The 14,148-nt window shown below is 48.2% G+C and overlaps 1 protein-coding gene across 1 annotated transcript in view; it reads right to left on the reverse strand.

Moving 5' to 3' along the window:
- Positions 1-4,019: 4,019 nt before the first annotated feature.
- Positions 4,020-14,148, reverse strand: part of LOC147666488 (SWI/SNF complex subunit SMARCC1-like) — a gene marked incomplete at its 3' end in the record, with an annotated part of 254,856 nt that continues 244,727 nt past the window's right edge. Inside the window, exon 9 of the mRNA XM_086949046.1 lies at positions 4,020-4,141. Within this exon, the coding sequence (XP_086805172.1) occupies positions 4,020-4,141 (122 nt within the window). The remainder of the gene's footprint in view (positions 4,142-14,148) is intronic.

The following is a 14,148-nucleotide window of genomic DNA, read 5'->3' on the forward strand; positions in this document are numbered from 1 at the left end:
TCGCTCCGTCTCTCTCTCCCCGTCTCTCTCTCTCCGTCTCTCTCTCCGTCTCTCTCTCTCCGTCTCTCTCTCTCCGTCTCTCTCTCCCCGTCTCTCTCTCCGTCTCTCTCTCCGTCTCTCTCTCTGTCTCTCTCTCTGTCTCCGTCTCTGTCTCCGTCTCTCGCACTCTCTCCCTGTCTCTCTCTGTGTCTGTCTCTGTCTCTCTCTCTCTCTCTCTCTCTCTCTCTCTCTCTCTCTGTGTGTCTCTGTCTCTCTCTGGTGCAGAACAAAGTTAACTGTCAACATGGGACACATTCCTGTGTGCCATGTGTGAGAAAGTGCCGTCTTTCTTGCATGGTATGCCCCCACTTTCTGCTGAATTGCTGATGTGCTTTGACTGAGTGTGCCCTGGGCTCCTGCCAATCAGGTGCCCAGGGCCTGTGTTCCTTCCCTAAAACTGAATTGAAGCTCAAACCCAATTGGCATCTCTGGCCCCATGCCAGTCCCTGAAAAATGGTACCCTGGGTACCCAGGGCATTGTGACCAGAGAAGACCCCTAAGCGCTGCATCGCTTATTGTCCCACCCTTAGGAGCCCTGCACCCTGACACCCACACACTGCCTTTGCAGAATGAGTGTCCTGGTGCAGAACTAAAATAAGAGTCGACATGGCACACATCCCTGAGTGCCATGCCCACAAACCACTGCCCTGGCATACATCAGTCACCCCTCTAGCTGGGTGCCCTATGCCAGTAGTGTGGGCACAGGTGCATGAGCCCTGTGCCCCTACAGTACACAGGACCTTTCCTGGGCACGGTAAGTGCAGTGATGCCATTAAGTGTATATGGTGATGGGAGGTTGTTATTATAAACTCCACAGCACTAAAATGGCTAAACTGAAGAATGACAAGTTTGATATCAAACTTCTCAGCACATTAAACCCACACTGATGCCAGTGTGGGATTTAATGTAAAATGGACTACAGAGGGCATTTAGAGACGCCCCCTAACCTACAATCCACGTCTGGTATGAGAGGCTGCCACACAGCAGACATGTTGTTGGACCCCTGGGTGGACAGCCCCCGCTCTCCTGGGCCTGCAACAATGCACATCCTGGCCGAGGAGCTAGGTCTCCTTCCCCAGGATGGGCAGGGGGAAGCTTCAAAGGCATGCTGCCTTTGTGAGCTTCTCCAAACCACTTGCTGTACCCAGCAACTGGCCCCCACCAGTTCTGGCCCCCACTCTGGCGGGAAGACTGGTGGGAAAAACTACGCCAGGAAGGGGGGGTGCCAGCCAGTGCCAACCCCACCCCTCAGGTGGGAGAGGCAAGGTAAAGCACAACTCCGGGCCCTGGCCATTTTGAAGATGGGGAGATCTGCCCAATCAGAGATAGGCTCCTACCCCCCCCTCCCACAGGAGAGGAGCAAGATATGGGTGTACTCACCCCAGGACAGGGACCTATTGGTCCCTGCCCTTCCCCTACCTGTAACGCCCCTAAAATTAGTATTTAGGGGCACCCTGAACCTTCCATCCTCAGATCCCAATTTCGAAACAAGAAAGAAGACCAAGCAGAAGAAGACCTGCAGTGCAGCTGCTAACAAGAGGACGACACCAACTGACTTCACCCCAGCCCTACCGGCCTGTTGATCCTTGAACCTGCTACGTCCAAATCCCGGCGTCTCCTGCGGACAGCAACCTCGAGAACCCCGGAGGACCTGCCTGCCTTCACCCTCTTAGAGACTGGGACTCCCATGAGCAATGGTTTTGCTCAAACAGCAATACCCCTGGTGCCAGCCAGGAACCGCGAATCTAGCCCACTCTGCACCCGCCGAGCCCGGCCTGTGCCAGTGTGGACAAAGACCATGAGGACGTCCCCCCGGCGATTCTGACCTGGAATCCAGTGCCCAAGGACCCTCCTCGACGACCCAGATGACGCCTGCAGACGCAGAAACAGGGACCCCTCCTACCGCAACCAGCAGAGGGTAAGATTTCCTGACGTGCAAAGACACCCCTGCACCCGACGCCCCCCCAGTCTCCTGTGCCCAACTCCAGGGTGCCTACCTATCCTCCAAGATCCCAACTTACCCCTCGAAGTGTTGGTCGCGCCAGAAGATCCTCCATCCCCGAGCCTGCAGCCTTTGTTCCCTTTTCAAGATCTCCATTGACTAACATTGAGCGCCCGACAGCTCAAAAGCACCCTGCATCCAGCCGCCCGAGTGCCCCTGGCAGTGCAACCTTTGTCCTATCCTACTTCCTCATTTGCCCCCAAGTGCCCAGGAGCCCAGCTCCCACAGCCACGTGGCCTGCTAGCTAGCAGCAACCAACCAAAGGCCCCCTGCCCGTCATTGGATAACATTGGGCCTCACTACCTCTGCACCCAGCTGCCCCTGTGCCGCTAAGGGTGTACCAACTGTACCTACCTGACCCTGGGAGACCGAGTCTATGCCCAGAACCCTAACTCTGCCAGTCGAGTACTTACCTAGAAGCCAATAACTCACTTTTCTTCCATAGGCTAACATTGACTGGAGTTTTGAAACTTTAAAATATTTATCTAAAATCAGTAGACAAAGAATTCCGATTTACTCGCCTGTTATCAGAAGAGAACCCAGTGCTGCATCTTTTAGCCCAGCACTGACCCTGAAAAGTAATTTTAACCGTACTTACCAGCAACTTGTATTTCCTTCCATAGGAATCCATTGTCTGGTTTTCACCAGAAAAGTTTCTAAGTGTTGATTTTCACAAACTACAAATATTCCTTAAAAATCGCCTGTATGACTTAAACGCATTCTTTCAATTGTTTACAGGAGATGCACCAGTGCTGGATACAGGATCCACCACTGAGTAAGAAAAAGTAACGATAACACTATGTAATATTCTAGGTTTATTATATTCGTCCTGATGCTGCATTTTGATACCATGTTCCTTTAAATGTTACTGCCATGTATTCTTAGAATGCTGTTGTGTTCACAGAGTGCATTCCATTAGGGAATCACTCTAGCTTAGACTACGACTTGACTGGTTGGCTGTTTCTGCAATGCCACTTAATAAATCTATCTTCACCTACTGAACCGCCTCCCTTGGATTATTACACACTACTTACTTGCTAAGTGAATTTCCTCCCATAGGACAACATTGGTGATTCTATGTGAAAAAGGTTTGAAGTGTCAACTTTTTAAATACAATAATATTCCTTAAAAATCACTACTGTAACCAAAACACTTTTACTCAACTGCTTACAGGAGATGTCCTAGGACTGAATCTAGGATCCAGTCCTGTAGTTAGAAAAGTAATCCATAAAGTAACTAATTGCATTCAACTAGAAATTCCCATTGAGCTCAATGTTGCATTGTGTTTGAAATTGTGTTGCCCATTGCAACAACTGTAACTACTGTACTTAAAAGTCTATTGCTTATTTGAAAAGTATTTAAACTAAAGTAACTCATTCTGAGAAAGTATATTTTGATACCTTGTTGGTTCTAAAATAAAACAACTATATATTTTGATACAAAACAATTGGCCTAGAGTTCAGTTCTTGAGTGTGTGAGACCATTTGTTGACTGAGTGTGTACAACAAATGCTTTACACAGTCCTCTGATACTGCCTTACTACTCGACCAAGCTACCACTTTCAAGAGTAAGATTATAACTAACTTTAGCCTCTGCCAAACCTCTATGGACTGTGGACTCTGTACACACTGTACCTTACTTTGGTCCAGTGTATACAGAGCTACTTTCTTACATAGCTTCCCACAACTACTCTTCAAAAGAGCTTTAAAAAAATGCTTTAAAAAAATAAACAACAGGATGATTGTTTGGTTTTCTGTTATGTAACGGAGCAGCTCTACAGAATGCAAGCCATCCACTTCATAACGAAATGTTGAAAATCTCTACTCCACCTTAAACTAGTGTGCAAGGTACAATGCATGTAAAGCAACTGAAGTACAGTGTGAGACATCTAAGAAAATGGGCAATAAAGAAGAAAAGGCATACGTTGGAGGAAGCATCACATTACATCAGTGTAATATTTCACCAATAAAGGGCTTACCAGTTGTAATCAAACCAGGAAGCATAACTTGGAATTATTATATGGTTTGTCTGTTCGGTTACATTGTCTTCCCCCGAATCAACTGATCTGCTTTGATCGCCCTTGTTAGGGTCCTCATCCTCCTACAAATACAAAGTTTTCACCATTAGCTTTAAACTCTGGGTCATGGCACTGTTGAGCTAAAATCTAAGAATTGTAAATGCCAGAAACGAAAAAAAGATACTTGGGTGTATCTCTCCATTGTGATGATCTTAACTAAAGACAAACACTGAATATTGTAACCAATGCAAAGGATGGTAAAACAACAAAACCTTTTACCTTCATTAGTCAAATAAAACATATAGTCAATTATACACAGCCAGCACCAGGTAATAGGAATTTCACTAAAACATGATATTTTAAGCAAATGAGAAAGCCTTCTGGCTATAAATCTTGCAAAATAAAATAAGGCTCACCCAGGTTTATTAACCCCTCCCCTGCTGGTGACGGAACCACTCCATCATCAGCCGCGGTCGCGCTGTGCTGATGACAAGCGGGTCCGTCACGGCCCGCTCGGAACGCCTGCGCAGTGCGGATTCTGCGCCTGCGCTGAACATTCCATTGAGTGGGCGGGGCCGTGACGGAACCGCTCCGTCATTAGCACAGCGCAACCGTGGCTGGTGACAGAGCGGTTCCGTCACCAGCATGCGCCCGCCATGCGCGCCCCCCCCGCATTGCGGCGGAATAGCCGCCGCAGTGAAGGGTTAAGACACCACCACTCAACAATTTAGCATGGTTAATTATGATTATATTAAGTATCTCGTAATTGGTGCGCGGGGCGTTTAAAAACGCACCCGACCGGGCCCAATCTGTTTGACCGAATTCGTCATGGGGCCATTGCTGTAATAGGAAACATGGAGCAATTGTGGTAGCAGCTTATTAAGGCCTGCGCACGTGCCCGCCGTTCAACGTAAAGTCTACAATATTTTCTGGAAATACTATCTCCTTGGTTAGTGGTGTCATTTATCCTAAGGCCCTTGACGTGTATCTATAACCTTATCTGGATATCGGAATCTTGATATCGGCATCTATACTATTTTATTGGTCAAACTTTTCCTTCTACGCCATACGTCGCTTCAAGATCTACCAATATCTGTGCCCTGACGAAGCTCCCATGGTTGGGGAGCGAAACGCGTTGGCTGTCTTAAAAGTGAAAAAATGAAAGAAAATATATTTTTGATACAACGTGGTCCTGGTTTACTTCATACTTGGTGCTGCCTCCATTCTTCTTCTAAGAATTATGATTAAACATATTAAGTGGTTGTGGGGGGGAGTGAAGGCAAGTCACTGCTTTGTGTTGGCGGGAGTGGTGCGTGTGTTTGAACCCCGGCCCCTGGTTTTACAGTTGTCACCCCTGTAACCACCCCTGAAATAACCCCTAGATGAAGAGGGTTGGTTATTGCCCTTATAGGTGGAGGTGGCTTCTGATGAGGTATTCTTGGAACCTCCTCAGTAAAAGGAGCATCGAAAGGAAGCACGACCCTGGGTGGACTGAAGGGCTCCCATAGATTTGGCTACCTCAGTATCTTCCTTCATTTTTTCAAGTGAAGAATCTACTACTGGGCCAAATGAATGTTCCTTGTCAAATGGGGTATTTAATATGGAGGTCTAAACCTCTGGTTTAAAACCAGATATGTGGAGCCAGGCATGCCTCCTTAACAGGACACTAGTGTTTATAGCTCTAGCAGCAGTGTCCGCAGCATCTAGAGGACATCTTATTTGATTATTAGAAATAGGTTGCCCTTCATCAACCAGATCATGTGCTTTTGATTTGTGTTCCTGGGGTAAATATTTGATCATTTGTTCCATTTCGTCCCAGTGCGCACGGTCGTATCGCAGTAACAGTGCCTGAGTGTTGGAGACGCGCCAAAAATTGGCTGCCTGAGAAGTTAACCTTTTTCCAGAAGCATCAGTAAGTTCTGAATCCTTATCAGGAGGTGGAGTCTCGCCTGTCGTCTGGGAGTTGGCTCTGTTTCTTGCACTGAACACAACCAGGGAGTCTAGTGCTAATTGTCCCCTTATATATACTGGGCCCGATGGTGCTGGCTTGTACTTCTTGTCCACTCTAGGAGTAAGAATACAAGCTCTAAATGGGTCATTAAAATGTCATCTACATGCCTCACCATTCCTTTAGCATGGGTAGTGTAAGTGATGACTTCTGTGTGGTACTGAGGGTTTCAAAGAGGAAATCTTCTTCTAATAACTCCTTATGTAGCTGCACGCCATGGTAGTTGGCAGCTCTACCCAGTAACTCAATGTAGCCTACACCATCATCTGGCGGAGAGGGTCTGGTAGAGTACAGGTCGGGATCATTGCCTGTGGGCGAACTGGTGTTAGAATCGTCCCATGGGTCTTGTAATGGCTGATCATCATCCCTATCCTGATCGTCATCCCCATCATCCTGGTTGTCAGCTGTATGTGGTGGTAAATGTTCAGGTGAAATTGATTGAAGCGGAGGGGAAGGTGGAGATGAAGAAAGAATAGGTGGAGGAAGAGAAGGAGGGGAAGGGTTAGTTTCAAAAGATCTGTGATATTCTTCTTCTGCATCAGCCCTTCTTTTTAGAGTCACTATAGTAGCGATATGGCCAGTCTGTGGTTTAATATACAAAAGCTTTTGTTTCGGATCCTGTTTTTAAACTGGGGCCTCGCAACTGGGCTTTTTAGTTGTTTTCTGCACCTCTCTCGGTTTCGGTGATGACATTTTCGGTGCCGGAGTCGGAACCGTTGATGCCTTCAGATCTGAAGATTATTTCAGGGCCGAATGGTGGGGGTTGGTGCCGAATTTATGTTTCGACCCCGAAGGTCTGGGCTCCGAGCTCAGTTTGGAGGGAGTCTTTTCGGAGTCGGAAGGCTTTTTAGTAGCCTTCAGTGCCGAGCCAGGGGGTGGGTGTCAGAAGAGTGATCTCGGTGCCGACTGGGGCCCGAGGGCGCAGGTTGGCCTTCTTTTTAAATTGGAATTGTCTCATGGGACGAGGGGGGAGCTGTACTCACGGTACGTTGACCATGTGGGATGTCCTCCTCTTGGTCGGAGTCTAATTCTGAGATGGCAACCAGCTCCTGCTCTTCCTCTGTTCCCAAGGCCTCGCCGGCCTCTTCGTCGGATTGTTGTCCGAAGATGTCCGGAATGGAGCTTGTGTGCTGGCTCTGCATGTCACCGTCTGGAGCGGAAAGCCTGCCACTCGAAGCAGTCTTGTTCTCTGTGTTCAGGGGACAAACACAGTTTACACACTTCGTGTAAGTCGGTGCGCGGATATTTCACATGACCCAGAGGTCAGAATTTGAAGGGAGTTTGTTCCATCGACTACAGGTCGACCCAACGGCCTTCCACGAACTTTCCGTTTGAAAGGTTAGTTCAAGTAATTACGATATGCGATAGAAAGGGACACGCGATCGAAAACAATACCGTAGAGGGTGAACATCTAGCGCACCGAGGAAAACCAAAAGGAACGGTGTCGAACCGGAGCGCAGCGATAGATGTCCGAACCGAAGGCGGAAAAAACTGTTCCAACAATTGAGTCGATGCCCATGCTCACTATCACCGAAAGGAGGAGTCACCTACCTCGTGACTGAAAAGACTTCTTCGAAAAAAAACAAGTGCAAACATCCGGACCCAACACTAGATGGCGAGCTATGCACAGCATCTGACTATATTATCCGCTGGACAAGAATCCTATGGCAGAGGTACTCTGACTCGTTGGGTGGATGCTATCCAGTAGGGTGAGCTTGCGGTTGAGGAAGAGGTCTTTGAGCTGTCTTTTGAAGTTTATGAAGGAAGGGTTGGTCTGTTGGAACAGTTTGGTTTAGCAACTATTTTTCTGTTAAAATGTACAGATTATGCAGCAGATGATGGATTAGGTAGCAAATGCGGCAGATCCATAATTATGCGAAAAACGCTGCAGCCGCACAATCGCATAACTCCAGTGGCCCTGAAGAAGAACTGTAAATCTGATGTCTCTGTGCTTGGCTGTCTGCATGTACGTCTGTGTATGAATGCGTGCCCTTGTGCTTTGTGGCTCTGTGTTCATGCACTATCCAAGTGAAAAAAACTATCGGCTTTGTCACTCGTTTCAGCTGCACTTGTTTCAGCTCCACAGTACTCTTCGACAACCCCGTCCTCTGTGTCCTCTACACCTCACTTGGATTGCATCACCGGTATATGGCAAGCTGCCGTTATCAACTACAGCTTCCTAAAGAAAATAAAGAATTGATCTCTTTCCCGGTTAGATAATTGGCTCTCTTGTTCCATTACTTTTCGCCTTCTCCATAAAATAATTAAAACCAACTCTTCCCCCTAACTTTCATGGTCTTGTCCTACCTTTTGGTCCCAGCCTCGCTCAAAGTTAATCAAGAAGCCCTCCTACCACTCCCTGGTGAGTATAAGAACCCGGGTGGGACAGAGTCTGCCCCAAGATGGTGTTCTAGTCACCCGAACACCCCAGCTGAGCCAGGAAGGAGAATAACGTATAGTTTCTTTCCTGTCGGGGTCGGAGCTAGCCGAGCTACGGAATGGCGGCGCCTTGAGCGAGTTCCTCCGGGAGACCAGAATATACATCCTCATCCTACAAACGCAACACCGTGCTGATCTCTAAAAACCACTGGCACCGACCACAAAACGCGTCCTCTATCTCCGTTGTAAGTTTGGGGGCGATCGGTAGTAAAAAACGCCGAAAAACAACTCTTCTCCAACTGAGGCCCGGGAGACGTTAGGCCCGACTGAGCACCGACCCATAGTGAAGATCCTGGCCGCGACGCACGGCACGCACGCGGGATCGCACCTGCCCGGCCTGTCAGGGAGACACGGGAAGAATAAGCTGAGCTGCCGGCAGGAAGGGCGGTATATTCCAACAACCTGCGCTGACGAAGCGACAACCCGCACATGGTAGTGCAGATGAAATAAAATAGCGGTCAGTAGAGGAGATTGACCCGGCAGGACGGAAAGGTATCAGAAGCCGAAAGCGCGAAATACATGGACCCCGAGCAACAGAGGCTCAGACCGGCTACAACTGACCTGTTCAGACCGCAGTGAATAATTGCACTAGGACGGCTGAATAGACGCAAGGCCCAGACCTACTGACCCCTTCTAGATTGCCATCCGTCTCGACGCGATGGGCGGTGGAAGCAGTGTATAATAAATCCCAGATGAGACCATAAGAGGCGGCTAGAGGTACGAGCCATCAGAGTACACTGTGGGGAGATTGCAACTGCGGTCAGCTTAAAATACGGCAGGGGGCCAGAGGAGCGCGCGATTGCTGAAAAGCTGCAGAACCTTGCCTCTCTGCGCGGGAGACTGCGACAGAGCTGCCATACCAAGCGTCCACTGCAAGAATCACATTGACCACCAGGCGAGGAGCAAACGACAGCGGGTGGCTGTACATTGAGCATTGTGAGGAGTGGCCCAATTGTCGAGCCATTGCTAAACTAGGTCCTAGCGAAAACAGGCTGCGGACGGCACTGCAGATACGCTACACTCCAGACCAAGGGGCAGGAATTACCAGCACTGATAGTGAGACCAGGGGCCTACTAAGTAGGGCTTGAAGACCGAAGCCTTGGAAGACAGAACAGTGCCCCTACCAAGTACAGTGGGTAGTCAGACAAACGCGCACACACTCCTGGCCACAAACTCTGACCTTCCACCTGCTGATTCCTAGATTGCCTTGGTCTTTGCGGAGAAATGGGGAAACCGGACAAGAACCAACCAAAAATCAACTTCGACCCATTCCAGGAAACAGGCGGAGAAGCCCGGAGAAGAACACCAAGCTAACCCACCAACCATTTCCTCGGCAAATGGGGCTGCAGCAGATAACATCCAATCTATGTTCCAAACCATTCAAACTGCGATAACAAACCTAGACGGTAAAATAGATACTCTCACACAGAGTGGACCGTATGTCTGAGAGGTTGGACAGACACACTGAAAGAATAGATAAGGCTGAGCGCAGGATATCAGATAAGGAGGACACTAACAATCAGGTGGTAGCTAAACAATCTGGGATAGAGAAACAGTTAGCCGCAATATCCGCGAAAGCAGAGGATTTAGAAGCCAGATCCCGAAGAAGCAACATCCGCCTAATGGGTATTGCAGAAACCACCAATACAGGCCCTATGGAGAAATATGTGGAACAGCTTCTAATCACGCTAATGGGCAGAGACACTTTTTCTGACGTCTTCCTGGTTGAAAGGGCGCACCGCTCTCTTGCTCCAAAACCTTCAGTAGGATCAAGACCAAGGCCCATAATAGCAAAAATTTTGAACTATAGGGACAGAGACGCGGCACTGCGTAAAGTACGAGTACTAGGCGCTTTACGCCCTGAGGATATGAAGATCGCGATATACCCGGACTTTACACAAACAGTACAGGAAGCGCAGAAAAAATATGGCCAGGCGAAACAAACTACCGGACCTACAGATCCCTTACACCATGTTATACCCGGCCAGACTTAAAATCAAGGACGATGGAGCTACGAAGATATTCAACGAACCGAAGGACGCTATGAAATATCTACAACAGCGGAGGCCGAAAGGAGAACGTAGGAGATCACCGAGAGACCGACATGCAGAGCAAGAGGCCTTGTCAGATGTGGAATGATATCCTTCTTCAGGAATGGACACCTTGTTAAAGGAATAAGGGGTTGTAGCTCTCACAATTGCCTTAACATCCTGGGACCCTAACAGGGGCTAGGGTGGCTGCCTCCCCTGAGCGCCTTCGAGATCGACGAACAGTATACTGCCCTACCGCAGAAAACACTACAGGTGAAACACCCTGACCGGAGAGCAGAAGAGCCATGCAGATAAGTGAACACTGCAGGAAATGTCTTTATTTGAAGTAACTGGGTAAACCTGAGATAATGTACTGGACACAATTGTTTCTTCGTGTATTTTACTAAGGTTTGGTGCTCTATTCAGCAGAAGATATAAGATCAGTATTGGAGGCGATGTACAACCATGACTTCAAGAGGTCTCCCCCTTTGCTCTAGTTAGCGAAGGGTCAGGGCACGGCAGCTCCCGCCCACTTGTGTGCACAACAATTGTTTACTTTCTTGGGGGTTGTTACTTGCTAAAATGGGGGGAGGGAGTTAGGGATATGGGGAGGGTAATGGGAAATGTCTCCACTGGTATAGATCGAACGGAGTGGGAGGGGGAGGGACAGGGGGAAATATTCAGAAAATCACTGGGTAGCTACAGTTGGGTACATGTAACATGTTCATGCTCTCCATTTACGAACCTCGTGTTAACAAGTATGTTTCATTTGCATTCATTGATATGATAGATGGCGCCAGACATACGGCAAGTTAGAACACTAACTTTACTGACCTGGAATGTCCGAGGCCTACACAACCCTCAAAAAATACGTAAAGTAATTGCCTACCTCGACAGACACAAAATAGATGTGGCATGTCTCCAGGAAACGCATCTAACGCCGCAACGAGAGACCAGAATAGGAAATAAATGGGCACAATACCAGCTAGCATCCTCTTACTCAAATTATGCACGAGGAGTTCTGGTGCTGGTAAAGCGCAATATACCGTTTACACTCACATATACCGGAACTGATGCTCAAGGCAGGTATGCCATCATGCGGGGTCATTTGCGGGCACAGTTCTCTCGATTATTCTCTGTATTTGGGCCTAATGTGGATGACCCGCTCTTCTTTAATGATATTTGGTCTCAACTCTGAGAAATTTAGCCCACAGCCCTTGTAGGGGGCGGGGACTTTAATACATGCTTAGACCCAGCACTGGACAGGGCATCAGGTACGGATAGATATGGCTGGCGAGCAACTACCTCCTTGTTAGAGGGCATCAAGGTCTGGTCATTAGTCGATGTGTGGAGGGAAAGTCACCCTGGGCACAATGTTATGGTTATGTTAATAACTTTTATTCGGCGCACAGCTGCCCCAGCGAAGGGGCGTCCTGGCGCCTGATCAAGAACCACAACACAACAGGTCAGAGCTGAAAAGAAAGGAATCAATTAGCAGAGGCAAGGACAAGGAAGGAACATGTACTTCAACGACACACAATACATGGTAGCGAATAAATTATTGGTTGACCACACGAGAGGTTAGTACCTTGACCATGAAAGTGGAACACTTGCAGAAAACATTATCGGAGCATTCACCTGTTAGACTAGAGCTAGCTATCCCCACTCATACCCCTAAGTAGTTTACATGGCGACTCCAACCCTCTGCATTAAAAGACCAGGTCTTTCATGGTGAAGTGCGACAAGCAATAGTGGAATTCTTTCAAATAAATGAGGGGTCAGTAGAGAGCACTAGGACTCTGTGGGAAGCCTTTAAAGTCACCATACGAGGCCACTGCATCAGTAAACATGCAGGTATCCTGAAGGGTATCCAACAATAGCTGTGCATGTTAGAACATGACATTAAGGCCCTAGAAGTAGAATACGCAGATACATTGAATACGTCCCTGCTAGCAGATATGAGTAAAGTGGACACATACCATGAGTTTGTGGACTCAGAAATAAAATACCTTTCAAAAAGGCACACCGCCAGAGCATACAAAATAAAGCCTTCACACGCAGCTGCGCATATACCACAAATCGAGAATGCACATGGCGAACTGACATTAGACACCCCCAGTATCCAACATAACTTTCTGACATACTACCCTACACTATATACTACACAAAAGATCAATTCCTCGTCGGCCATACATGAATATTTGGATGATATCGGATTGGCATGGCTATCCGACACACACACACACACACACACATCGGGAATATCTAGGTCATCATATTACTGAAGACGAATTCAGGGAAGCAATTAAATCACTTCCAAATAATAAGGCCCCGGGAATCGATGGATTGCCAGGAGAATTCTACAAGGAATTCAGAGACCTGCTGATACCTCCCCTGGCTCAGATGTACGAAGAAGCGTATGAGGAAGGGTTTCTTCCAGCGACACTACGAGAAGCGCTTCTAATAGCTCTCCCTAAGCCGGGTTAAGATCCCAAAAAGTGCGAGTCCTATCGGCCCTTGTCACTCATAAACATAGATGTAAAAATATTGGCGAAGAGTGAAGTAGTGTGGCTCACTGGTTAGAGGCGGCAGACCCGAGAGCAGAGGACGGCCCGGGACCAGGGTTCGATTCCCGGCGCGGCAGGTTTCTGGACCAGGGTCAGCGGACTCGATAATTCTCTCGCCTCGGTGCCCACTCTGATCAGCGATCACACTCGGCAACTCTGGGCATTAGCTTGCCTCATCTTCACTAACGGCCCCACCAGACCGCCGAGGATGCCTGGTCTCACCCTGGAGATACCCATTAAGGGACCATCTCTCAGGGAAGCCAGGAAGGGTTTCGCAGCGGTCGAAGCGCCTTGGGACCCTACGGGTAAGTAGTGCGCTATATAAATGCCTATACATACATTTACATAATAGCAAATAGGATACAACCACTATTGGGATCACAGGTTCTCCTAGACCAGGCGGGCTTTATACCCACTAGATCCACGACACAGAACATTCGCACTATCTTTTCTCTATACCAGAGCCTTAACCAAGATTTAACCGCTGCAGCTGCACTATTAGACGCGGCAAAGGCGCTTGACTCCGTGGAGTGGGACTTCATGATCACGGTCCTGGCACGTATGGGGTTCCCACCTCCATGTATGAGATGGATAGCCCTATTATATAACGAACCCAAAGCCAGAGTACATATAAATGGCATGACATCGCCACCGTTTAAGATCGGTAGGGGTACACGTCAGGGGTGTCCTATATCCCCTATCCTATTTGCGCTCACTCTAGAGCCCCTAGCATGTAAAATCAGACAACGACACCCAGAGGCTGCACTGCAATTCAACCTTCGACCCGTAGGCATCTCACAATACGCTGACATGGTGCTATATACTAGATACCCAGAGGCGAATCTCAACCCACTGTTTAGAGAGTACATTAAATTTGAGAAATACTCAGGGCTAAGTATTAACTGGGACAAATCAGTAGTAATACCCTGGACTGTTGAGAAACCGAAACCCAGTCTAGATTACCCACTGCAATGGACGACAGACCCGGTGAAATACCTGGGGGTCTGGATACACCTGGACCCTGAGGTGGTAATCAGAGAAAATTA

Source organism: Lissotriton vulgaris, unplaced genomic scaffold (assembly GCF_964263255.1).
Source record: "Lissotriton vulgaris unplaced genomic scaffold, aLisVul1.2 SCAFFOLD_3084, whole genome shotgun sequence".
Lineage (NCBI taxonomy): Eukaryota > Metazoa > Chordata > Amphibia > Caudata > Salamandridae > Lissotriton > Lissotriton vulgaris.